Source organism: Mustelus asterias, unplaced genomic scaffold, assembly GCF_964213995.1.
Source record: "Mustelus asterias unplaced genomic scaffold, sMusAst1.hap1.1 HAP1_SCAFFOLD_84, whole genome shotgun sequence".
NCBI lineage: Eukaryota > Metazoa > Chordata > Chondrichthyes > Carcharhiniformes > Triakidae > Mustelus > Mustelus asterias.
Window position 1 is genome coordinate 1,101,182 of NW_027590138.1, and position 26,738 is coordinate 1,127,919.

The window sequence follows — 26,738 nt, forward strand, 5'->3', positions numbered from 1 at the left end:
CAGAGATTTAATATAATTGACAACAGAACTGGAGGGGGTGATAAGGAAAATTTTTTACACAATAACTGGATATGATCTGGAATGCACAAACTGACAGGTGCTAGAAGCAGGTTTAATAGCAACTTTCAAAGGGAATTGGATAAATACTTGCAGAAGGTAAATTGGCAGAGTTATGGTCAATGGGATTAATTGGACAGTTCACTCATCTTTGTGACATTCTGAATGTTTCTCTCCTGAGGTTTTAATGTTTGATCTTTTCAGTCACAATGTGTCTCAAACAGAAGATTAAACCATTGGGTTTGATGAGCCTTCAGATCTGTTTCCTGTGTGTAACTTGAGAACTGCAGATAACCATGAGAAGGAACTGATTATTATCAGTTCCTCGAACAGATACACCTCAGATATCAGAAATCCCTGGAGTTCCCCATGTCCTCATTATTCTCCCCTTGAGTATAACAGCTCTCAGTCAGGCCGAGTCAGTCGCATGTGCCTCTGTCATGATGTTTCCACTTGTATTTTATCACTCACCTCCCAGTGACACTCACCATAACACAGACACCTTAAAATATCATTGTTCCCTTACACTTTGTCCTCCTATTATAATCAAATGTTTGTTGGGCCTCTTGTCTCCCTTAATGTCAGATTATCTGCAGTTAAAATGACCTCAGAGACACTGAAACCGACCTCAGTGATTATTATACCAGACTCCAATCAGCCCCAGGAGCTGCAGTTGTAAAATACAGTAAGAGTTTTAACAACACCAGGTTAAAGTACAGCAGAAATACAGCAGAATGTAAAATACAGCAGAATTGGAATAACAGCCAGGTTATTGTCTGATACTGACAGTGGCAGAGTAACACACACCGGAATCTAAATACATTATATCAATGGACCATGACTCACTCACACTATCAAATGAAACCTAAACTTTGGTTCTGGTGCACGTGATACTGACTGTATTACCATTACATTGGATCTAATGCTGTGTTTACTAACAGACTGCAACGTGACTCTTATTATTTGAACAAACATTGTATCTGTTACACTCAGAGTAAGTCAGTGCTTTGCTGTGTTGTCTCTGTGCTCCATCCCCACTCTGATTGTATTGGAGCCTGTGTGTGTCACTGTTACACTCAGAGTAAGTCAGTGCTTTGCTGTGTTGTCTCTGTGCTCCATCCCCACTCTGATTGTATTGGAGCCTGTGTGTGTCACTGTTACACTCAGAGTAAGTCAGTGCTTTGCTGTGTTGTCTCTGTGCTCCATCCCCACTCTGATTGTATTGGAGCCTGTGTGTGTCATTGTTACACTGAGACTCTGTCACTGTGATTATTGGACAAACAGCAAGTTACCGTCACAATGCCCAGCTGATTGACGGCAGCGCGGACCAATGGGAAGAGGGGGCAGTACTGGAGGCCCGATCTGGAGCGGTCGGTCCTCCAACCAATAGAAGTGAATGAGGGGCGGGGCCAGCTTTGACTTGAGCATGCGCAGTGTGAGTAATGGCAATGGAGGCGGCTTTTGTTTTGGGCTCGGAAATCTGTTCGAGGTGATTGGCGGTACGGAGAGAGCAATGGATCGCCCAGGTGGGTGGAAACGCTGCGTAAGCATGTTGTGTAAGCCGCAAACCGCGGAAGAGAGCTTCCCGGACCCAGTTTGTATCGAGCAGGAATGCAGCTCCTCATGTTCGTTAACGTTCGCCATCTTTATTGGGGGCAATATGCAGCAGTGCGCACGTGCGGCCGCCATGTTTGTAGAGGGCAATGTTGTCAATCAGTGGGAGGCGCTTGTTCCCCAGTGTTCAGAATGGAGACAACTTGTCCATCAAACTGCATCAACCCTCTGAGTCCCAATGTCTTATTGATGAGGCAGAGCAGTGACAGAGAAGGAAAAAGAAAGGGAAAGTAAAACAGAAAATGCTGGAAAATCTCAGCAGATTTGATAGCATAGAACATAGAATGTTACAGCGCAGTACAGGCCCTTCAGCCCTCGATGTTGCGCCGACCTGTGAAACCAATCTAAAGCCCATCTAATCTACACTATTCCAATACCATCCATATGTTTATCCAATGACCATTTAAATGCCCTTAATGTTGGCGAGTCCACTACTGCTGCAGGCAGGGAATTCCACACCCTTACTACTCTCTGAGTAAAGAACCTACCTCTGACATCTGTCCTATATCTATCACCCCTCAATTTAAAGCTATGTCCCCTCGTGCTAGCTATCACCATCCGAGGAAAAAGGCTCTCACTGTCCACCCTATCTAATCCTCTGATCATCTTGTACGCCTCTATTAAGTCACCTCTTAACCTTCTTCTCTCGAATGAAAAATTACACCATAGATAAGTAAGCCCCACCAACGCCTCTACTTTCTCAGAAGACTAAGGAAATTCGGCATGTCCGCTACGACTCTCACCAACCTTTACGGCTCCCGAGTCAAGGTCAGGGTCGGAGGATAAACATTCTCTCCACCTCCGGCACCACCCCCGCGCCCCCCCCTCCCCCCGTCCCCGCACGCCCCCAAAGGTCTGCACTCACTGGGGAGTGAGAATAGAACCAACGTTTCGAGACTGGACGACCCATAGTCAGAGTGTACACGCGTAAACAGAGCATGTAAACTTCAACACCCTCCACGTACCCTTGTACACCTCTATCAATCTACTTTGCTCCAAGGAGAACAACCCCAAGTTATCCAGCCTAACATTGTAACTATAATTCCTCATCCCTGGAACCATTTTGATAAATCTCCTCTGCACCCTGTCAAGGAGCCTCGCATCCTCCATAATGTGTGGTGTTCACTGGTTTGCACAGACCCAGGTATTCTGTGTTCCTGTCTGTGATCTCATCACATACTTACAATTGCACAGTGACACCACCCCCACTCCCTGGGGATTTCCCCAACTGGGAGATTTTTCTCTGATGCCAATGCTTCTGATATCTTTCCAGCTGCAGGCTCCAGCAGGAGATTTTAATATTAAAATCAGTTAAATTGTTTCAGAGGTGAGTGTTTGTGACCATTCACAGGCACGGGTTCTCGTCATAAACCAGCTGGTCGCCTCCATGCTGTGGTACCGGCTGGTCCCTTTGACCCCTCCCCCTGGCTTTGTCGCTGATATCCAGAAAACCCTCCTGCGGTTCTTCTGGGGCAATCGACTGCACTGGGTCCCTGCTGCGGTTCTGCATCTCCCGCTTGAGGAGGGCGGACAAGGTCTGGTGTGCCTCCGCACTCAGATAGCGACCTTCCGCCTCCAGGCCCTGCAGAGGTACCTTTACGTTGAGCCCCCTCCACAATGGTGAGCCATGGCGACGTATTTCTTCCGCCAGTGGCACAGCCTCAATTATGACGTGCAGCTCCTGCATATCGAACTGGGGCGTGCTCCGACCGCCCTGCAGGAGTTGCCCGTCTTTTCCAAGGACCTCCTCACTGTCTGGAACAAGGTCGCCTCGCGACACAGCTCTCCCCCGTCAGGAGTAGCAGCTCTCGTGCGAGAGCCGCTGCTCAGGAATCCGCTCCTCCAGCCGTATAACTTCAGGTGGCTGGCGGAGAGGGGGGCTGTGGACGCCGGGGTGACCAGAATCGGGGACGTGCTCGATGGCGGAGGAGCGGGCTGGATGAGCCCCCACGTGCTGGCTGAGCGCGCGGGGACGTCCGTCCGGCACGCGGCCAAAGCCATCCTAGACCTTAGGACGGTCGTGCTCGGCCCCAAAAGTGCACGCAAACTTGAGGCGGCGCAGGCGTGCGGTGGGATCCCGCCCGAGCGTTCCCCTGTTCGGGCGGAATTCCACATTGGCCCAAAACTTCAACCCTCCTCCTCGGGTCAGGTGCCCCACAGCCTGAGCCGTCTCGCGGAAATGTCCTCCGTGCCTTTTTCTACCGCGCGGAGGCGTTTCCTGTGCGGGCTGCTGCTGCACACCTTCCACTATCGCCTGTCGCCCGGATACACCTTGGCGGGCCTTGTTTCCGTAGAGGTCCCTCTATGGAGAGATTGCCCCAATTACATCGGGGACCTGGGGTGAAGGGTGATGCATGCAGCAGTTCCGCACAACTGTAGGATTCACTGGTTCACGGGCTATGAAGCTTGCCCTTTCTGTGGCCTTGTGAAGTCCGTGGACCATGTCTATGTTTGGTGCCTTAGGTGGCACTCTCTTTTTGTTGGGGTCGGGATGGCGACCTCCTCGTGAACCTGCTCCTGGGCCTGGCGAAACGCGCCATTTACCGGTCCAGGCAGCGGGCGATCGAGGGGGCCGTCCATCCTGACTGTCTGCCCCTCTACCGCAGCTACGTTCGCGGCCAGGTGTCCCTGGAGAGGGGGCATGCGGTGTCCACGGGCGCGGTTGACGCCTTCCGTGCCCGTTGGGCACCGCAGGGGTTGGGGTGCGTTATTGACCCGAATAATCACATTTTAATTTGATGTTTTTAAGTTTCCTTTGTACTTTGATTTTGTTCGGGCTGTTCCCCCTCCTTTTGGGGAGCTGCCCCTTTTACTTTGTCCTGATTTAACTTGAGTTTGTTTATTTGTTTTGACCTAAAAGAGGCCAACATTCGTGAGTAAAACACTTTCTTTTCTCATTCTGGGGGAAATTGGGGACTTGCAGCAACTGAAGGGAAAAGACGTGAATCCAGGGAGGCTGCAGACTCTGTGAAGATTGGCCCAGGTCTCTCTCTCTCTCTTAAAGACATTGATATAGAAACATAGAAGATAGGAGCAGGAGGAGGCCATTTGGCCCTTCGAGCCTGCTCCGCCATTCATTACGATCATGGCTGATCATCCAACTCAGTAGTCTCATCCTGCTTTTTCCCCATAACCTGTGATCCCATTCGCTCCAAGTGCTTTATCCAGCCGCCTCTTGAATACCTTCAATGTTTTGGCACCAACTACTTCCTGTGGTAATAAATTCCACAGACTCACCACTCTTTGGGTGAAGAAATGTCTCCTCACCTCCGTCCTAAATGGTCTACCCTGAATCCTCAGACTGTGACCCCCGGTTCTGGACTCCATCGGGAACATCCTCCCTGCATCTATCCTGTCTCGACCTGTTAGAATTTTATCAGTCTCTATGAGATTCCCCCCTCATTCATCTGAACTCCAACGAAAACAATCCTAACCTGGTCAATCTCTCCTCCTACATCAGTCCCGCGATTCCCTGAATCAGCCTGGTGAACATCCTTTGCTCCCTCAGCTTGACACATTTATTTGTCTGTCTAAAAGGATGGTCTTTTTCCTCATGTTCACATTAAAGGACAGCTTTCCTCAGGAGATGGCTGACATTTAAGGGGACAGAACGTTAATATAGGACAGAGATATGTCTGGTGTTATTATATGGTACCCAGATTAGATATATTATTTATGTTTCTGTAATAAAATACTTTTATTATTAGTTCTTGCATTGTAATATAATGCTGTAGCGATGTTATACATTTCCAGTCATAAAGTCATTACAGCACAGAAGGAATCCATTCGGTAACTCGAGTCCATGCTGACTCTCTGTATAACATTCCAGTCCCAATCCCCCTCTATATCCCCATTCTCCTGAAAGTTTATTTCCTTCAAATGCCCAACCACTTTCATTTTTAAATAGAATCCATAGATATGGATGGAGAGTTACAACTTTTTGGGAATGAAATAGGAAAGAATGTTCCATAGAAACTAGAAATGTCTGCTCTGAATTTCTATCCTATACTGACTGTGATGACTTTTGCAAACTCATTTCAGAGGATATTGAATGAGGAATCAAAGGCAAAAATCTCAACCGTCACGTCTAGACAGAGTCATATTCCTTGGGATCTGAATATCTTGTAATATGGAACTGTAGTTACGTTATATATTTCCAGACATCTCTTCCCTCAGAGGGTTGTTAGTCTTTTGGATTTCTCTTCCACAGGGACCAGTGGAGGCTGAGGATCATTGAATATATTCCAGTTAGACAGATCTTTGACTGACAAAGGTGTCAAGAGTTATGGGGAACAGACAAGAAGATGGAGCAAAAGCTAATATGTGAGGGGATTTCTTCACTCAAGGATGTGCTAAAGCTTTGGAATTCTCAACCCCTGAGGACAGTGAAGCCTCAGTCATCAACTATTTTCAAGAGAGAGATTGATTGGTTTCTAGATATTGAAGCTATCAAGGGATATGGGTTTAGTGTGGGGAGAATGATGCTGAGGTAGATGAACGAATTATCTCATTGAATAGTTTAAAAGGCTCGATGGACCAAATGGCCGACTGCAGCTCCAATTTGTTATGGTCTCTGTGTCCAGGACAGGAAGCAGTGAGCATGGATCTGTCAATCAGCCTCAATCAGCACCTTCAGGAGAATTGGGAGGGTGAATATTAGATACAGCAGAGTGAGAATGGAGGGAGAGTGTGTGGGATGGAGATTCACAGCTTTTTGGGACTGAAATAGGAAAGAATGTTCCATAGAAACTCGAATTGTCTGTTTTGAATTTCTATCCTGCACTGACACTGATGACTTTTGTAAACTCATTTTCCAGGATACTGAAAGAGGAATCACAGACTGAAATCTCAAACTTCACGTCTAGATCTGACAGAGTCATATTCCTTGGGAGCTGAATATCATCGGCCTTTGAATCCAGAAGGAGAAATGATTGCCCGGTCTGTTGATTTGAAAAGATTTCAAACATCAGTGTGACTGGAAAAGCATCGACACACTGCCACACTAGAGTGAGAGTGTTCCAGTGCACTGACTAAAGAGCTTTAAGCAGTTACACAGCCTGAATAAATATCACACCATTCACAGCGGGGAGAGACTGTACCCGTGTTCTGTGTGTGGACGAGGCTTCAACTGATTGGTCACCCAAGGGAGAGGCAAGGACACCTGCACCATGGAGAAACCATGGAAATGTGTGGACTGTGGGAAGAGGTACAGAGTCCCATCTCAGCTGGAAGCTCATCGGCGCAGCCACACTGGGGAGAGGCCGTTCACCTGCTCTCAGTGTGGGGAGGGATTCACTCGGTCATCCGAACTGCAGAGACACCAGCGAGTTCACACTGGGGAGAGACCGTTCACCTGCTCTCAGTGTGGGGAGGGATTCACTCAGTCATCTGACCTGCAGAGACATCAGCGAGTTCACACTGGGGAGAGGCCGTTCACCTGCTCTCAGTGTGGGAAGGGATTCACTCGATCATCCTACCTGCAGTCACACCAGCGAGTTCACACTGGGGAGAGGCCATTCACCTGCTCTCAGTGTGGGAAGGGATTCACTTGTTCATCCAGCCTGCGGATGCACCAGCGAGTTCACACTGGGGAGAGACCATTCACCTGCTCTCAGTGTGGGGAGGGATTCACTTGTTCATCCCACCTGCGGAGGCACCAGCGAGTTCACACTGGGGAGAGACCATTCACCTGTTCTCAGTGTGGGAAGGGATTCACTCGGGTATCCAACCTGCGGGCACATCAGCAAGTTCACACTGGGGAGAAACCGTTCACCTGCTCTCAGTGTGGGAAGGGATTCACTCGGTCATGCAACCTGCGGACGCACCACCGAGTTCACACTGGGGAGAGGCCGTTCACCTGCTCTCAGTGTGGGAAGGGATTCAGAGTTTCATCCGACCTACTGAGACACCAACAAGTTCACAAGTGATTCCAGGGGTTGGATTCTGCTGTTATTGTTTCTGCTCTCAATTCCATCCAGGACTGCATTTTGTTCATTCTCACAGTTGGTCAATGGGGAGGATGCTCTGATTGTGGGAAGGGATTCACTGATTCATCCAACCTGCTGAAACACCAGAGAATTCATAACGGGGAGAGGCCATTTATCTGCTCCGAGTGTGGGATGGGATTTACTCAGTCATTCAACCTGCTAAAACACCAGCGAGTTCACACTGGAGAGAGGCCATTCACTTGCTCCAGTTGTGGGAAGGGATTCATTGATTCATCCACCTTGCTGAGACACCAGCGAGTTCACACCAGGGAGAGACCATTCACCTGCTCTGATTATGGCAAGGGATTCAGTCAATCATCCAACCTGGTAAAGCACCAGCAAATTCACACTGGGGACAGGCCATTCACCTGCTCCGTGTGTGGGAAGGGATTCACTCAGTCACCTCACCTGCTGAAACACCATCATGTTCACGAGTGACTGCAAGGACTGAATTTTGCTGTTAATCACATCGAGGTCCCAACCATTTTCATTGGTGTCTGTTTCTGCTGATGTTAATAAACCCTGGCCCAGTTGTAAGATTTGTATTGTGGATTGTCTTGTCTGAGTCCTGAACTCGTAAATAAAAACAAGAAGTGCTGTAAAAACTCAGCAGGTCTGACAGCATCTCTGGAGAGAGAAACAGAGCTAATGTTTTGACACTGAAGAAGAGTCACATTCAACTGGAAACATTAACTGTTCCTGTCTTTACAGATTCTGTCAGACTTACTGAGATTTTGCAGCAACTTCTGTTTTTAGAATGACGGTGAATGCTGGATACATGAATCAGAGATTGGTGTAAAACTGGGATCTGCTCCTAAATCAAAGTGAAACAGCAGGTTAAAGTTTCCAGTCTGAAAAGTACTTTGGTTATTATACTATATCTACCATTTTAAGGCTGGTTTTAACTCATTTAAAATAAACCTATTTAAAATATATTTGTTCAAGTCAGTATTAAAATACGAGTTGGATGAGTTCACAGGAGCCTGTTAACCGCTGGGACAATTATTCAACAAACATTGGATCTCCAGATAGAGAAGAAGCTGCAGTTTGTTTGCAGGAATTCCCTGTTTTATTGATGTGCGTGTGTTAGACATCAGGATAACTAAAACTACACAAACCTGGACATCAATGGTGATCTGATTGACAGTTACTCTGGGAATCACTCCCACTGTGAAACTTCAGCACTGACACTGCTGAATTTTGTCGGCTCAGGGAGTGGGACCTCCAGGAGTGGACTGTAAGAAAAGCTGGGTTTCAGTATCCTGACTAATATATGGTGAGGAACCAGAAAAATCCTTACTGAGGAACTGTCTGGGGTTTTACCAGTGTAGGTTCAGGGGCGAATGATTCCTGACTCCCTGAAATGTCTGATATTGAACCCAGTTTGGAACAAGATTCATTCAGTTTCCAGGAGAATAGGGACAAATATCACCCACAACTGAGAGAGAGAAAAACAGCCACCTTGATCAATGACTTGGATGAAGCCAGAATTGATGATACAAAGATAGGTAGAAAAGCAAGTTGTGAGGGTGTTACAAAAAATCTGTAAGGGACACAGATAAGTTACCTGAATGGACAGAAAAATGGCAGATGGAGTATAGTGCGGGAAAGTGGGAGCTTTTCCACTTTGGCAGGAAGAATAGAGAAGCAGAAAATTGTTTAAATATACAGAAACTGAAGAATACTGCCGTAGAGAGGAATCTGGGTGTCCTTGTACATGAATCGTGAACAAGTAGGATGAAGGTACAGCAAGTAAAGAAGAAGGCAAATGGAGTGTTGGACTTTACTGCAAGGGGGTGGAGTTTGAAAAAGGGAACTTGCTGCACCTACACAGGACATTGCTGAGATAGCAGCTGGAATACTGTGTACGGTTCTGGTCTCCCTACTGATGGAATGACATGTTTTCATTGGAATGAGTTCAGAGAAGGTCCATTCCTCAGATGAAGGTGTTGTCTTTTGAGGAAAGATTGTAAGGTGTAGGTGAGAATTCTCCCATCCCGCCCACCACAGGTATCGTCGCGGGCAGAGGGGCGGGACCACAAAGGCCCATTGACCTCGGGCAGGATTGTCCAGTTTTGGGGTGAGCGCGGCCGGAGAATCCAACTCATTGTCTTTTGAGGAAAGGTTGCACCTCTAATCATTAGGTTTAGAAGAATGAGCAGTGAACTTTCTGAAACATATAAGATTCTCATGGGGGGTTGACAGGCTAGAGGCCAAGAGGATGATTCATGAAGGAGTCTTGAACTTGGTGCCACAGATCAACAAGAGTCAAGGGTATTGTTTCAGCCCTTACAGACACCAATACTTTATCCTCAGTTTTAGTCATGTTAGCTGGTGTTGTCCACCCAATGGGACAGGCTCTGTTTCACGTGAGAGTTTTTGATTTGATTTGATTTACTATTGTCACATGTATTGGGATACAGTGAAAGGTATTGTTTCTTGTGCGCTATACTGACAAAACATACATTCTAAAGTACATCGGGGAAAAGGAAAAAAGAGGGTGTAGAATATAGTGTTACAGTCATAGCGAGGGTGTAGAATAAGATCAATTTAATATACGTTGGTCCATTCAAAAGTCGGATAGCAGGGAAGAAGCTGCTCTTGAGTCAGTTGGTACATCACGTGGGTGGGTGGGTGGGAGGATGGCTGCGTGTGTTAGTTTTTGTGCATGAGGATGTTGGTATCTGAGTGAAGCTGCTTCTCATCAGCTGCAACACAACCTTCGTCCAAGCAGACAATGATAGGTCTCTGATTTTCCAACTGAGTGATTTGAGTGATCCAGAGATTCTCCATCCAGGCTGACTGTGTGCTGCGTAAAACCTGACATCTACACAACCTGACCCCACTTCTCCTGCAACAATATGAAGTGTCGGCTGCTTTCCTGATCCCTTCCTTTCCCCTCACCATTATCCTCAGATAGTTCACAAATTCCATTGTACCTCATCCTCCAATGGTCTCCATTTTAAATATTTCCATCAGTCTTGCCAACAGATAGCAATGGGATTGCTGCTATCACAGTGATAAACTCTGAAATACTGCCTCTCTGATCTAGATCTCCCCACCATATCATCATGTGTTCCACTTTTTAATATGAGGAAATTAATATAATTTAACTTTCAACAGTACCTTCCAACACTGCGACCTTTACCTTCCAATCCTACAAACTCTACCACCTCGAGACAAGGGCAGCAGATAATTGGCAACATGGACAACTGACGTTATCAAAGAATGAAGAACAGTACAGCAGAGGAACAGACCCTTCACCGAAAAACAATGGCACCCAAGACATAAACAATCCTGACTTGGAATCATGTTGCTGTCTTTTCACTGTCGCTGATCAAAAATCCTGGAAATCCCTTCCTAACAGCATCTTCGACTGCGGCAAACTTATAAATATAGGAGAGAAGATCATTCAGTCCCTTGACCCATTTAATTAGATCACGGCTGATCTGACAGTAACTTCAAATCTGCAGTTCAAGAAGGCAGCCCCAACCACCTTCTCAAGAATAATTTGGGGTGGGCGACTGATGCTGGTTGAGTCAGCAATGCCCACATTGTATAAACAAATATAAAACCCCATTAAAACTGATTCAGCGCACCCCCTCCCCACAGAATGAAAAAGATTGGCTTTAAGATCAGTTAGAACCACAGAACCGTAGGACATTACAGCACAGAAACAGGCCATTTGTCCCTTCTTGGCTGTGCCGAACCATTTTTCTGCCTAGTCCCACTGACCTGCACCTGGACCACATCCCTCCACACCCCTCTCACCCATGTACCTGTCCAAGTTTTTCTTAAATGTTAAAAGTGAGCCCACATTCACCACTTCATCTGGCAGCTCATTCCACACTCGCACCACTCTCTGTGTGAAGAAGCCCCCCCCCTAATATTCCCTTCAAACTTTTCCCCCCTCACCCTTAACCCATGTCCTCTAGTTATTTTCTCCCCTAGCCTCAGTGGAAAAAGCCTGCTTGCATTCATTCTATCTGTACCCATCATAATTTTATACACCTCTATCAAATCTCCCCTCATTCTTCTACGCTCCAGGGAATAAAGTCCTAACCTTTCTCTGTAACTCAGTTTCTCAAGACCCGGCAACATCCTTGTAAACCTTCTCTGCACTCTTTCAACCTTATTAATATCCCTCCTGTAATTAGGTGACCAAAACTGCACAAAATACTCTAAATTCGGCCTCACCAATGTCTTATACAACTTCACCATAACATTCCAACTCCACACACAGCCTTTCTATTTGTGATTTTGCATGAACTATTAACATCATTTATTTTCACCAACGCTCCACTATCTGCTCTGGCACTCTGGTTCCCATCCCCCTGCAAATCTAGTTTAAACCCTTCCCAATAACACTAGCAAACCTTCCTGCAAGTATATTGGTCCCCTTGTAGTTCAGGTGTAACCCATCTCTCTTGTACAGGTCCCACCTGCCCCAGAAGAGGTTCCAATGATATAGAAATCTGAAACCCTGCCCCCTACACCAGTTCCTCAGCCACGTGTTCATCCGCCTGAGCATCCTACTCTTACCCTCACTGGCACGTGGCACAGGTAGCAATCCTGAGATTACTCCCCTCGGGGTCCTGCTTTTTAACTTCCCACCAAGTTGTTCCTTTGTAGTCACTGATATTTAACTGATATTCCTTTATAGTCACCTGATGAAGGAGCAGCGCTCCGAAAGCTAGTGGCTTTTGCTACCAAATAAACCTGTTGGACTTTAATCTGGTGGTGTGAGATTTCTTACTCTATTCTCTCTCCACAGATGGTCAGTCCTGCTGAGATTTTCCAACATTTACTGTCTTTATCTCAGTGATAAATGTTGATGTGTTTGCTCCGCACCCACAGGGCTCCATCTGTTTGCTCCGCACCCACAGGGCTCCATCTGTTTGCTCCACACCCACAGGGCTCCATCTGTTTGCTCTGCACCCACAGGGCTCCATCTGTTTGCTCCGCACCCACAGGGCTCCAGCTGTTTGCTCCGCACCCACAGGGCTCCATCTGTTTGCTCCGCGCCCACAGGGCTCCATCTGTTTGCTCCGCACCCACAGGGCTCCATCTGTTTGCTCCGCACCCACAAGGCTCCATCTGTTTGAAGCCACAAACAGAAAGGTCCAGTTTTCTCCTGGAGTTTCTCTTCCCCGGATTGAGGCGCGAGATGGCGGACAACCAGACTGAGAGAGCTTACCAAAAGCAGCCCACCATCTTCCAGAACAAGAAGAGGGTACTTGTGGGCGAAGGCAGCAAGGAAAAGCTTCCCCGCTACTATCGTAACGTAGGCCTGGGTTTCAAGACTCCACGCGAGGCCATTGATGGGACCTACATTGACAAGAAGTGTCCATTCACAGGCAATGTGTCAATCCGGGGCCGGATCCTGACAGGTGTTGTGACTAAGATGAAGATGCAGCGGACCATTGTTATTCGCAGAGACTACCTGCACTACATCAGGAAGTACAACCGCTTTGAGAAACGACACAAGAACATGTCTGTTCACCTATCGCCCTGCTTCAGGGATGTACAGAATGGGGACAGTGTGACTGTGGGGGAGTGCCGGCCCCTCAGTAAGACTGTGCGTTTCAATGTCCTCAAGGTCACTAAAGCCGCAGGAGCCAAGAAACAGTTCCAGAAATTTTGAATATGATGTAAAGAAAATCAGCCGCAAAAAATCCTTTGTGAACAGACAAAACAAAAACAGCTTTCACAATGATGCAGTTTCAGCCAATGAGGGAGACCCGGACTCAGCCCCGCCCCCATTCACTCTGGTTGGTTGGAGGACCAGCTGCTCCTGCTCGATCCTCCAGCCCCGCCCCCTTTTCCTTGGTCCGGAACCGCTGTCAATCACTGTCCGGTCATTGTGATGTGGAGCATGCGCAGTGCCGCTGGGAGCTCAGGATTGCGGCGGTGGGAATTTTCAGCTGATCCGACACCGCCGGGTGGGGAATGAGGGGGGGATGGAGCCGGCGGGTGGGTAATGAGGGGGGGATGGAGCCGGCGGGTGGGTAATGAGGGGGGATGGAGCCGGGGGGTGGGTTCGAGGCTTCATAAACACCCCGAGTCGGCCCCAAGCACCGAATACAAAGCTCGGGTGCGGGTTGTGAAGCGGGGAAATCAGCTCCCGCTTTTCCCCGGAACAGGCCCAGAATCCCCGCCGCCGTCTTCATCGGGAGCCTCTCCGGCTCGACGCATGCGCACTGAGGAAGCCTCGAGCGAGGCTCCTCCCCTCATTCACTCCGATTGGTTGGAGGACCAGCCGCTCCCGCTCGGTCCTCCAGCCTCGCCGCCTCTTCCTATTGGTCCGGACCTGCTGTCAATCACCCCGGGGCATTGTGATGTGGGCGGGGAGGATTCACAAACACCCGCTGGAGGCCCCAACACCCCCAATAAGACCCATTGGTATTATTGTCAGTCTGCAGACAGGAGCTGGAGAACTGTTCACAATAAGAAGTCTCAACACCAGGTTAAAGACCAACAGGTTTATTTGGTAGCAAATGCCATAAGCTTTCAGAGCGCTGCTCCTTCGTCAGATGGAGTCTGACGAAGGAGCAGTGTTCACCCCAGTCCAACGCCGGCATCTCCACATCAGAACTGAACACAGGCAGAGGAGAGGGAGGGAGAAAACTGGGGGTGGAGGAAAGAAATGGTGGAGATGGGTTTGGATTTCAGCCCAGGGAGGAGGGAGAGTGTGTGGGATGGGGATTTACAGATTTGGGGGAACAAGAGAGGAAAAAATGTTCCAGAGAAACTAGAATTGTCTGTTCAGAATTTCTATCCTGGACTGACGGTGATGACTTTTGTAAACTCTTTTTACGGGATCTTAGAAACGATGATTGCAGATGGGAAACTCAAACCAAACTTAAGTTTGACAGTCAGTTGGTTCATCATGACCTGAATATCATCACCTTTGAGGTTGAAAGGATAATTGTTCGTTTGTTCTGTCTGAGGGAAAATATTTTAAACATCAGTGTTACTGGAAAAGCACCAAGAGACACACGCACAGCTGAGTGAGAATGTTCCAGTGAACTGATTGCAGAAAGAGCTTTAACCAGTTCCACAGCCTGATAAAACATCACACCATTCACAGTGTGGACGAGCCTTCAACTAATCATCCAACCTGGAGAGACACAAGGACACCGGCACCATGGAACTGTGAGGACTGTGGGAAAGAATTCAGTTATAGATCCCAGCTGGAATATCATAGACACAGTCACAGTGGGGCCGATGCCTTGGAGAAACCGTGGAAATGTGAGGATTGTGGGAAAGGATTCAATTACCCATCCCTGTTGGACAACCACTGGCGCACTCACACTGGGGAGCGGCCATTCACCTGTTCTGTGTTTGGAAAGGGATTTACTCAGCCAACTGGCCTCATGTTACACCAGCGCATTCACACTGAGGAGAGGCTGTTCAGCTGCACTCACTGTGGAAAAAGGTTCAGGTCTTCATCAGACCTCAGTCAACATCATCGCGTTCACACTGGGGAGAGGCCATTCACCTGCTCCATGTGTGGGAAGGGATTCACAAAGTCCTCCAACCTGGTGACACACCAGCAAATTCACTCTGAGGAGAAGCTGTTCAGCTGCACTTTCTGTGGAAAGAGGTTCAGGTATTCACACAGCCTCGAAGAACACCAGCGAATTCACACTGGGGAGAAGCCTTTCACCTGTTCAGTCTGTGGACAGGGATTCACTCAGTCATCCAGTCTGGTGAATCATCAGCGAGTTCACACTGGGGAGAGGCCATTCAGCTGCACCTCCTGTGGGAAGAGTTTCAAGCAGGCATATGCCCTCATTGAACACCAGTGAGTTCACACTGGGGAGAGACCATTCACCTGCTCGGTGTGTGGGAAGGGATTCACTGTGTCATCCAGCCTCAAGGCATACCAGCAAATTCACGCTGAGGACAAGCCATTCAGCTGCTCTGACTGTGGGAAGAGTTTCAGGACTTCATCTGCTCTCTTTGTACACCAGCGAGTTCACACTGGGGAGAGACCATTTGCCTGCTCTGTGTGTGGGAAGGGATTCACTCGGTCCTGCAACCTCGTGACACATGAGTGAATCCATATGTGACTGAGAGATTGGATTCAGCTGTTTCTGCTAATGTTCATTACATCCAGGATTGATAGTTGGACAATTTTAAGTTTGTTCCTGTTGATGTAACAACCCTATAACTGGCTGAAGTTTAATATTCTGTAGATGTCACTGACCTTCGAGGCTACAGTGTCCCTTTTTAAAGGCACCATCTGTGATCTTTCAGCTGAATTCAAGAACTCTCAACGGAAATTTGGTTGCAATAAGACTGAACTTTTTACTTCAATCCTAAATTGACCTTTGATGCAAAATCTACAATTCATTGTCTCCCAAGAATGTGGGTTCTCATCAAGTGGAGGTGACTTTGCCAGCTTGGGTACATTCACAGGATAGAGGATGGTCACTCCAGCGGCTCAGCAACAAGAGCCAACATCGAAAACAACAACCCACAACCAGACCTGAGAACCACTTCATATGTGGCACTTGAAGCAGAACCACCTCTCACAGATTGGTCTCTGCAGCCAACAGTATCAGTGAACCAGGGAGTGGGTGGGCCTTGAGGGTGCCAGTGACCAGGAGAGAAAACAATCTTCTTGATTTTGCACAGAGGGGCAAGAGAACTGAAGCCAGACAGACTGGAGGGAGGGAGGAAACAGGGAGTGGAGGACAGAAATGGTGGAGATGGTGAGATGGGTTTGGATTTCGGCCCAGGGAGGAGGGAGTGTGTGTGAGACGGGGATTTACAGATTTGGGGGAACAAGAGAGTAAAGAATGTTCCAGAGAAATTAGAATTGTCTGATATGAATTTCTATCCTGGACTGACCCGTGATTAATTTTGTAAACTCTTTTTACAGATCTTACAAGGGAAAGATTTTTAGATGCAAAACTCAAAACGAACATTTTGGTTTAACTCAATTATTCATCAACCTTTCAATGTGGAAGGAGAAATGTTTATCTGTGGAAAATATTTTAAACATCAGTGCAACTGGAGAAACACCGAGACACACACACCCGGGTGAGAGTGTTCCAGTGAACTGATTGCGGAAAGAGCTTTAACCAGTTACACATCCTGAAAAAAACATCACACCATTCACAGTGGGGAGCAAACTCGTGTTCTGTATGTGGACGAGGCTTCAACTGATCTCTAGGCTGGAGAGACAGGAAGAGACCCAGACCATGGAGAAACCTTGGAAATGTGGGGACTGTGGGAAGGGATTCAAGTCTTCTTTCCGGCTGGAAATCCATCGACGCAGTCACACCGGGGAGAAGCCATTCGTCTGTTCTGTGTGTGGGAAGGGATTTACCAAGACAACCTACCTGATGTTACACCAGAGAATTCACACTGAGGAGAGGCCCTTCAGCTGCACTCACTGTGGGAAGAGGTTCAACAGCACATCCAGTCTCGCTACACACCAGCGGATTCACACTGGGAAGAAGCCGTTCACCTGCTCTGTGTGCGGTGAGAGATTCACTCGGTCATCCGGCCTTTGGACACATCAGCGAATTCACACTGAGGAGAAACCGTTCAGCTGCACTTCCTGTGGAAAGAGTTTTGGACAGTCATCCACCCTGACTGCTCACCAACGCACTCACACCGGGGAGAGACCGTTCAGCTGCTCCATTTGTGGGAAGAAATTCTCCCAGTCATTCGATCTGGTGAGACACCAGCGACTTCACACCGGGGAGAGACCATTCACCTGCTCGGTGTGTGGGAAGGGATTCGCTCGGTTATTCACCCTCCAGTCCCACCACCGCACTCACACTCAGGAGAATCCATTCAGCTGCAGTACCTGTGGAAAGAGTTTCAAGCAGTCATCCAACCTTCTGACTCACCAACGCACTCACTCTGGGAAGAGGCCTTTCACCTGCTCCTTGTGTGGAAAGGCATTCACAAGTTCCTCCAGCCTGCTGAGACACCAGCAAATTCATAATAGACTGAAAGGATTGGATTCTGCTTTTAATCACAGCCAGGATTGATAGTCTGACAATATTAGTTCGATTTTCCTGATTAACATCCCTATAACTGGCTGGAGTTTAATATTCTGGAGATGTCATAGAAACATAGAAACCCTACAGTGCAGAAGGAGGCCATTCGGCCCATCGAGTCTGCACCGACCACAATCCCACCCAGGCCCTACCCCCACATATTTTACCCGCTAATCCCTCCAACCTACGCATCCCAGGACTCTAAGGGACAATTTTTAACCTGGCCAATCAACCTAACCCGCACATCTTTGGACTGTGGGAGGAAACCGGAGCACCCGGAGGAAACCCACGCAGACACGAGGAGAATGTGCAAACTCCACACAGACAGTGACCCGAGCCGGGAATCGAACCCGGGACCCTGGAGCTGTGAAGCAGCAGTGCTAACCACTGTGCTACCGATGTCACTGATTTTCAGGACTGCAATGTCCCTTTTTAAAAACACCTTGTGTGATCTTCCACCTTAATTCTAGAATCCTCAACAGAACCTGTTTAAACTAAAATTATGAACTTTACCTCAATCCTAAATTAATCTTTGATGCAAATCAGTGTGTGAATCATTCCTGATTAACATCCCCTATTGGAAAGTGCTGATTAATCCTTGCTGACAATTCTGAGTGACGTCTTCTCAATGACACCTCCATTATGAAGGAACCTAAACAAAATTCCATGAATTCCAATGAAAGGTTATACAGACACGGTAAACATTTACATAAAAACTTTAACAATCAGCATTGATATTGATGAAACTTGGAAGTTGCTGAGTTCAATCATTTCTGACACAGCAGCAGCAACATTTGGTAAAGGTGGAACCCACAACAAAGACCGGTTTGAGACCCACTCAGCAGAGATGACACCTGTCATTGAAGCAAAAAAAAGCCAACCTGATAGACAACATAAACCCAACAGCTGGAACATTGCATCAGTTGAAAGAAGTGTTGAAACAGGGAGATACGCGGCTAATAAACACCGGACAATCCGACACCAATAATTCCAAACTGCCTGTGATAATGAATATCTCTGTTGTGTTTGATGGGATCAAGAAAGTGGTGCTACCAGCACCAAACTTGGCCCCCTGAAATTGGCAGATGGTGATGTTTTCATCGACAGAAGTCCCGCTGGTTTGAAGTTTAAAGTTTTAAAATTTATTTATTGTCACAAATAGGCTTACGTTAACACTGCAACGAAGTTACTGTGAAAATACCCAAGGCGCCACATTCCGGCACCTGTTCGGGTGCACTGAGCGAGAATTTCAAATTGTGGGAGGAAACCGGAGCACCCAGAGGAAATCCATGCAGACATAGGGCGAACATGCAGACTCCGCACAGCCAGTGATCCAAGCCGGGAATCAAACCTCAGTCCCTGCGCTGTGAGGCAGCAGTGTTAACCACTGTGCCACCGGGCCTGTGAACTATACTGAGACACAGACATCACACAGTCTCTGTTTGATTCTCCTGCAGTTTCCTGTCATGGTTGAGTTCTGATGTGGAGATGCCGGCGTTGGACTGGGGTAAACACAGTAAGAGTTTTAACAACACCAGGTTAAAGTCCAACAGGTTTATTTGATAGCTAATGGCATTTGCTAACAAATAAACCTGTTGGACTTTAACCTGGTGTTGTTAAAACTCTTACATGGTTGAGTTCAACAAGGAACCCTCAACATTTGAGCTGGAAAAGGCCATTGATTGCTGAGCAAGTAGAAAGGCTCCCAGCAAGGATGGAATTCCAGCTGAACTGCTCAAACACAAAGTCCCATCCACTGCCACATCTTCACAACCTCCTCCTCTTTTGGGGTGTGAGACTGGTTCACAGGAGATATGTGACATGAAAATTTTCACAATATACAGAAACAGCAGTGATAGAGATTGCAACAACTACAGGGACATCTCACTCCTTAGCATCACTGGGAAGGCCTTCGCAAGGGTCATGTTTAAAAGACTCCAGCTACTTGCAGACTGAGTGTATCCAGAAGCACAGTGCGGTTTCTGTGCTGACAGATCTGCAGCGAACATGATCTTCTCCACACACCAGTGACAAGAGAAGTGAACAATTGGTATTGAATCTAAAATGCTGCCAGCTCCTGTGCTGAGAAAAGTGAAATGTTCTAATTACTGAGTGAAAGTGAACCTGAAAGTGAATCACAATTTACTTGTACAATTGGAAAAGGTGCGAAAATGTTTGATTCCCTGAAAATCAACTTCAGCTTTGAAGTTTTGTCTCGAAACTCACAAGCTGTGAGAGGGTCCACCCTCTTTAACTCTTTCGTCTAAGAAGGTTGAAGAGGTACCTTTTTTGGTTTATTTTTTCTTGAGTTATACCAGTTATTTGGAAAGACACTTGAAGAAAAACAAAAAAAACATTTGGGCAAAATAAGATCGAAATGGTGATAGGTTCATTTTTGACCTGAGAATCAAATTGACACAATTGTGCATACTTGTGAGCATTTGCTTCACCCTTTTACGATCAGGCAGCACGGTGACAATTTAATCCAAAGATTCTGTTTTTGAAGATTTTATTTCATCTGATTTGTTGTCATTTAAGACAGAATTCCTGGGAACGGGAGATTTGAGTGTTCCCCCCCCCCCCCCCCCCCAAACTGATACATCTGTCTCTGATCTCAATTACACCATTGTGTGAGAGTCTAACTGGACAGTAAAGTTTCCGCAGTCTCCTGAAACAGACAGAATGGGAAGCCCCATTTGGAATCAAAGATGGAAAAAATTCACACCAGCGATTGGGATTTGGAATAATTCACTCTGGGACTCGTTCAATGGAACAGACGAACTGGATATCCACGTACATTCTAGTGAAGTTAGGAAAGTGGAGATGAGACAAGTAATAGTTTTCCCTTGGAGATGTTTGTATTCTTGCTTGTGAACTTAAAATCAAAACTGAATCTGATAATCTGGCCACTACCTGAAGGAAGAAACTATTGGAACCAAAGAGAGAGATAAGCAAACATCTTCATAGAGAGACCACCTTAATATCACTTGAAAATTTGAGTGACTGTCTTAGACAGCACATGGACCCATTATTTTGGGATACCGGTGTGAGTGTGCAGATGTGATATGTTTCTCGGACCGGGGACACAGATTCAAGATAAGTGGCAGTAGGTGTAGAGGGGACATGAGAAAAAACTTTTTTATGCAGAGGGTGGTGGGTGACTGGAATTTGCTGCCTGAGGTGGTGGTGGAGGCAGAGACCCTAAACTCTTTTAAAATGTACCTGGATCTGCACCTTAAGTGCTGCCAGCTACTGAGCTATTGGCCGGGTGCAGGAGGTGGGATTAGAAAGGGCAACGGGGTGTCCTCGGGCTGGCATGGACAAGATGGGCCAAATGACCTCCTTTTGTGCTATAACTTTTCTATGGTTCTATGTGGTGTAACTAACTCTGCCATTCGATCATGGCTGATATGCTCCTCATCCCCATTTTCCTGCCTTCTCCCCATAATCCTTCATCCCATAACCAATTAAAAATCTGTCTAACTCCTTAAATTTACTCACTATCCCAGCATCCACTACACTTCGGGGTAGCGAATTCCACAGATTCACAATCCTTTGGGAGAAGTAGTTTCTCCTCATCCTTATCCTGAGACTATGATTTCTCATCCTAGAATGCCCCACAAGAGGAAGCATCCACTCCACGTCAACTTTATCCATACCTTTTATCATCTTGTAAACCTCAATTTGATCTCGCCTCATTCTTCTAAATTCCAGAGAGTATAAGCCTAAACTGTTCAATCTCTCTTCATACAACAAACCCCTCATCTCTGGAATCAATCTGGTGAACCTCCTCTGAACTGCCTCCAATGCAACAACATCTTTCCTCAAATAAGGAGGCCAAAACTGTGCACAATACTCCAGGTGCGGCCTCACCAATGCCTTGTACAGTTGCAACAATACTTCCTTACATTTATAATCTATTCATTTAACTATAAATGCCAACATTCTAATTTGCTTTCTTTATTATCTGTTGTACCTGCATGCTAGTTTTCTGTGACTCATGAGGACACCCAGATCCCTCTGCACCGGAGCATCCCTGAGTCTCTCACCATTTAGATAATAAGTTGCAAGGGAGAAGATGGAATAGAATCTGGAGAAAGGTGAGAGTTCAGAGCTCAGAAAAAGAGTCTGGTCCGGCTGGTATAGTGGAAGGGAGGGAAGCAGCAGAGGCAGCTGATCAGGTTGTCTCAATCTTACAAAGAAGCTCCATGAGCTCCTCACACTTGTTAGAGGTGAGGATGGAGGAGACAGGGGAGAGGGAGAGATTTTTAAAAGGAGCTAACTCGTGTTAGAGATATTAAAAAGACTCGACACACTGCGTGTTTAACACAAAGCTGATTTATGTGACTTTTATCCAGAACATTATCCCCTGTAACTGGGCTGGCATTTATAAATACCAGCAGAAACAGACTCCAATGAGCATTGCTCAGTGCTGGATGTGATTATCTACACAATCCAATCACTGTAATTACTTGTGAACTCGCTGGTGTCTCAGCAGGTTGCCTGAGTGAATGAATCCCTTCCCACACTTGGAGCAGGTGAATGGTCTCTCCCCAGTGTGAACTCGCTGGTGTACAGTGAGTTGAGATGATCGTCTGAACCCAGTCCCACAGTAAGAGCACCTGAATGGCTTCTCGTTAGTGTGAACATGTTGGTGGGACACCAGTTCCCCAGAACTTTTAAAGCATTTCCCACAGCCTGGGCATTGAAAAGGTCTCTCATCCGTGTGAACTCTTTGATGCGACACTTGTTCCCGAGAACTCTTAAAGCACTTCCCACATTTTCTGCATTTAAAAGGTCTCTCATCAGTGTGAATCTGCTGGTGTTTCAGCAGGTGGGTTGACTGAATGAATCCTTTCCCACACTCGGAACAGGTGAAAGGCCTCTCCCCGGTGTGAACCCGCTGGTGCAGGAGCAGGCTGTATGACTGAGTGAAGCCTAGCCCACACTCGAGGCAGATGAACGGTCTTTCCCCAGTGTGACTGCGTCGATGCGTTGCCAGTTCAGACGGGTAATTAAACGCCTTCCCACAGTCCCCACATTTCCATGGTTTCTCCTTGCTGTGACTGCGAATGTGTTTCGCCAGGCCAGATGATCGACTGAAACCTCGTTCACACACACAACACGTGTACAGTTTCTCCCCACTGTAAATAGAGTTTTTTCCTTCCATCTTCAAAATCCAATAATATTCAGGTTATGATAAACTCCACAACTCTGTCAGATTTTGATGTGATGCTTGGGTGGAATTTCCCAACTGCAAATACTCCTCTTCTAATTGCCTGTGAAATTGATTTAAAACGGAAAAAAGGGAGTGAGAAAGAGCCCACAAAAACACAAAGGCAGATTGTGAAATTGAGCTGAATGAATCTGGTAATTTGTGGGGCCGGCACAAGGAAAAAGTGACCATGAAAATTGCTGAATTGTCATAAAAACCAACTGGTTTACGCATGGCCGTACCTGGGGTTAGAGAAAATGGGCAGGGTTTTTGCTCGCTCTCTGCGCTGTGTTTTGTGGAGATGGGAGGCCGCAGGCCGCCTGCTGGTGACAGGATCTTATGATCTCACCGTTGTCAATGGGGCTTCCTGTTGAACACACCCCTCACTCTGGGAGACCCGCAGCAGGGGTGCACTGTCGGCGGAACCGTAAGATCCTGCCGGTGAGAACAGCAGCAAGATTTCGACGAATGTTTCATGATGTACATAATGATTTCCAGGAGTAAAAACAGTGCAGAATTTGATGGTCAATGTAAGATTAGAAGTGGAAGAGAAATGGACAAGAACACAGAAATAAACCATTCCTGACTGAAAAATACTGTGGGTTAGGTTGATCGGCCATGGTAAATTGTCCCGTAGTGTCAGGGGATTAGCAGGGTAAATACATCGGATTACAGGGATAGGGCTTGGGTGGGATTGTTGTCGATGCAAGCTCAACAGGCCAAATGGCCTCCTGCACTGTAGGCATTCTATGATTCTAAGATAAAGCTACTAAACCAGCAGCATAACTAAAATACAACCATTATTAGAGGCAGAGGAAGTTAGACAATGACAGAGAGGTGATCAGGGAGGGCAGAGGTGAAACAGAGCAATGAATGGACATGGAATCAGATCCACAGTAGTCAGAACAGCCCCAGAGAGGTGGAACCAGAGTACAGATAACAGAGCACATCATTTAAAACTCTAAATTGTGGGTGAATGGTCACAAACACTCACCTCTGAAACAATTTAACTGATTTCAATATTAAAATCTCCTGCTAGAGCCTGCAGCTGGAAAGATATCAGAAGCATTGGCATCAGAGAAAAATCTCCCATTTGAAGAAATCCCCGGGGAGCGGGGGTGATGTCACTGTGCAATTGTAAGTATGTGATGAGATCACAGACAGGAACACAGAACATCTGGATCTGTGCAAACCAGTGATCACCACACATTATGGAGGATGTGAGGCTCCTTGACAGGGTGCAGAGGAGATTTATCAAAATGGTTCCAGAGATGAGGAATTATAGTTACAATGTTAGGCTGGATAACTTGGGGTTGTTCTCCTTGGAGCAAAGTAGATTGATAGAGGTGTACAAGGGTACATGGAGGTGTCAAAGTTTACATGCTCTGTTTACACGTGTACAAGCTCTGACTATGGGTCATCCAGTCTCAAAACATTGGTTCTATTCTCTCTCCACAGATGCTGTCAGATCTGCTGAGATTTTCCAGCATTTACTGTTTTTATTTCCCTTTCTTTTTCCTTCTCTGTCACCGCTCTGCCTCATCAATAAGACATTGGGACTCAGAGGGTTGATGCAGTTTAATGGACATGTTCGCTTCTCGGCCTTTTGGCTAAGATCAAGTGTAGTATTGACATGCTGTGCTTGGTTGAAGTCATGAGGTTACATTTTAGCTGCATTTGAAGCAATTTTTAAAAGCGGCATCTCGGCCTTTTGGCTAAGATGCAAATGAGATCAAGCCTTGGAGGAGGAGCTATGCCTACTCCAATCAGCTTGGATCAGGTAGATCAAGCCCAATAAGAAGTTTAACAACACCAAGTTAAAGTCCAACAGGTTTATTTGGTAGCAAATGCCACGAGCTTTCGGAGTGCTGCCCCCTCGTCAGGTGGAGTGGAGATCTGCTTACAAACAGGGCATGATGTGGAGATGCCGGCGTTGGACTGGGGTAAGCACAGTAAGAAGTCTCACAACACCAGGTTAAAGTCCAACAGGTTTATAAACCAGTTGGACTTTAACCTGGTGTTGTGAGACTTCTTACAAACAGGGCATACAGAGACATAAACTCAATTTACAGAATAATGATTGGAATGCGAATCCTTACAGGTAATCAAGTCTTAAAGGTACAAACAACGTGAGTGGAGAGAGCGTTATCACAGGTTAAACAGACGTGAATTGTCTCCAGACAGGACAGCCAGTGAGATTCTGCAAGTCCAGGCAAGCTGTGGGTTTACAGACAGATCAAGCCCAAGACAGGAGGTGAGAGCCCTGTCTTGTCAGCTTGGATCGGGAATGTCTCAACTTGTTGAGACTCTGAATTGGACTTAATTTGATTGAATTGGAATAGAAACAAAAAAAATGGACAAGCTGTCTCCATTCTGAACTGGGGGAACAAGCTCCTCCCACTGATTGACAACATTGCCCTCGACAAACATGGCGGCCGCACGTGCGCACTGCTGCATATTGCCCCCAATAAAGATGGCGAACGTTAACCCGGGACGAACATGAGGAGCTGCAGCCCTGCTCGGTACAAACTGGGTCCGGGAAGCTCTCTTCCGCGGTTTGCGGCTTACACAACATATTTACGCAGCGTTTCCACCCACCTGGACGATCCATTGCTCTCTCCGTACCGCCAATCACCTCGAACAGATTTCCGAGCCCAAAACAAAAGCAGCTGTCCATCGCCATTACTCTGTGCGCATGCGCCGGTCAAAGCTGGCCCCGCCCCTCGGTGCTGGAGGACCGGCCGCTCCAGATCGGTCCTCCAGCACTGCCCCCTCTTCCCATTGGTCCGCGCTGCCGTCAATCAGCCGGGCATTGTGACGGTAACTTGCTGCTTGTCCAATAACAAGTGACAGAGTCTCAGTGTAACAATGACACACAGGCTCCAATACAATCAGAGTGGGGATGGAGCACAGAGACAACACAGCAAACACTGACTTACTCTGAATGTAACAAATACAATGTTTGTTCAAATAATAAGTCACGTTGCAGTATGTTCGTGAACACAGCATTAGATCCAATGTAATGGTAATACAGTCAGTATCTAGTGCACCATAACCAGAGTTTAGGTTTCATTTGATAGTGTGAGTGAGTCATGGTCCATTGATATAATGTATTTAGATTCCGGTGTGTGTTACTCTCCCACTGTCAGTATCAGACAATAACCTGTCTGTTATTCCAATTCTGCTGTATTTTACAACTGCAGCTCCTGGGGCTGATTGGAGTCTGGTATAATAATCACAAAGGTCGGTTTCAGTGTCTCTGAGGTCATTTAACTGCAGACATTAAGGGAGACAAGAGGCCCAACAAACATTTGATTACAATAGGAGAACAAGGTGTAAGGGAGCAATGATATTTTAAGGTGTCTGTGTTATGGTGAGTGATAAAATAGAAGTGGAAACATCATGACAGATACATGTGACTGACTCGGCCTGACTGAGAGCTGTTATACTCGAGGCGAGACTAATGAGGACATGGGGAACTCCAGGGATTTCTGATATCTGAGGTGTGTCTGTTAGAGGAACTAAAAATAATCAGTTCCTTCTCATGGTTATCTGCAGTTCTCAAGTTACACAGACACACAGGAAACAGGTCTGATAGCTCATCAAACCCAATGTTTTAATATTCAGTTTGAGACACATTGTGACTGAAAAGATCAAATATTAAAACCTTAGGGGAGAAACATTCAGAATGTCACAAAGATGAGTGAACTGTCCAATTAATCCCATTCACCATAACTCTGCCAATTTACCTTCTGCAAGTATTTATCCAATTCCCTTTGAAAGTTAATATTAAACCTGCTTCTAGCACCTGTCAGTTTGTGCATTCCAGATCATATCAAGTTA

The 26,738-nt window shown here is 46.7% G+C and overlaps 4 protein-coding genes, 1 non-coding gene and 1 pseudogene across 7 annotated transcripts in view; 5 read left to right on the forward strand and 1 right to left on the reverse strand.

The window, feature by feature from the left end:
• Positions 1–1,483: 1,483 nt before the first annotated feature.
• On the forward strand, positions 1,484–8,419 carry LOC144483875 (uncharacterized). The gene is made up of 2 exons (XM_078202452.1): positions 1,484–1,583; positions 6,489–8,419. Exon 2 carries the CDS (start codon positions 6,840–6,842, stop codon positions 7,596–7,598), a length of 759 nt encoding a protein of 252 aa, XP_078058578.1. The 5' UTR covers positions 1,484–1,583; positions 6,489–6,839; the 3' UTR covers positions 7,599–8,419.
• A 4,387-nt stretch (positions 8,420–12,806) lies between these two features.
• On the forward strand, positions 12,807–13,344 carry LOC144483882 (small ribosomal subunit protein uS17). The gene has a single exon (XM_078202460.1). It carries the CDS (start codon positions 12,826–12,828, stop codon positions 13,300–13,302), a length of 477 nt encoding a protein of 158 aa, XP_078058586.1. The 5' UTR covers positions 12,807–12,825; the 3' UTR covers positions 13,303–13,344.
• A 1,690-nt stretch (positions 13,345–15,034) lies between these two features.
• On the forward strand, positions 15,035–15,733 carry LOC144483910 (uncharacterized; annotated as a pseudogene).
• Positions 15,734–16,815: 1,082 nt separating this feature from the next.
• The window catches only part of LOC144483911 (uncharacterized), a 28,923-nt gene continuing 19,000 nt past the window's right edge, over positions 16,816–26,738 (forward strand). Inside the window, exon 1 of the mRNA XM_078202491.1 lies at positions 16,816–17,617. Coding sequence (XP_078058617.1) covers positions 16,871–17,617 — 747 coding nt within the window. The 5' untranslated portion in view covers positions 16,816–16,870. The remainder of the gene's footprint in view (positions 17,618–26,738) is intronic.
• LOC144483876 (uncharacterized) lies at positions 21,999–25,617 on the reverse strand. 3 transcript variants are annotated; one of them, XM_078202455.1, is made up of 3 exons: positions 25,494–25,594; positions 23,890–23,943; positions 22,006–22,959 (listed from the first exon to the last, which is right to left on the reverse strand). In XM_078202455.1, exon 3 carries the CDS (start codon positions 22,848–22,850, stop codon positions 22,149–22,151), a length of 702 nt encoding a protein of 233 aa, XP_078058581.1. In that variant the 5' UTR covers positions 22,851–22,959; positions 23,890–23,943; positions 25,494–25,594; the 3' UTR covers positions 22,006–22,148. The 3 variants fall into 3 exon arrangements, with proteins under 3 accessions (XP_078058579.1, XP_078058581.1, XP_078058580.1); XM_078202454.1 differs by lacking the exon at positions 23,890–23,943 and adding an exon at positions 23,138–23,330 and having other exon boundaries at positions 25,494–25,592; XM_078202453.1 differs by lacking the exon at positions 23,890–23,943 and having other exon boundaries at positions 21,999–22,959; positions 25,494–25,617.
• LOC144483923 (U2 spliceosomal RNA) lies at positions 24,486–24,684 on the forward strand. Its single transcript, XR_013496051.1, has one exon. It is a non-coding gene; the product is annotated as a U2 spliceosomal RNA (small nuclear RNA).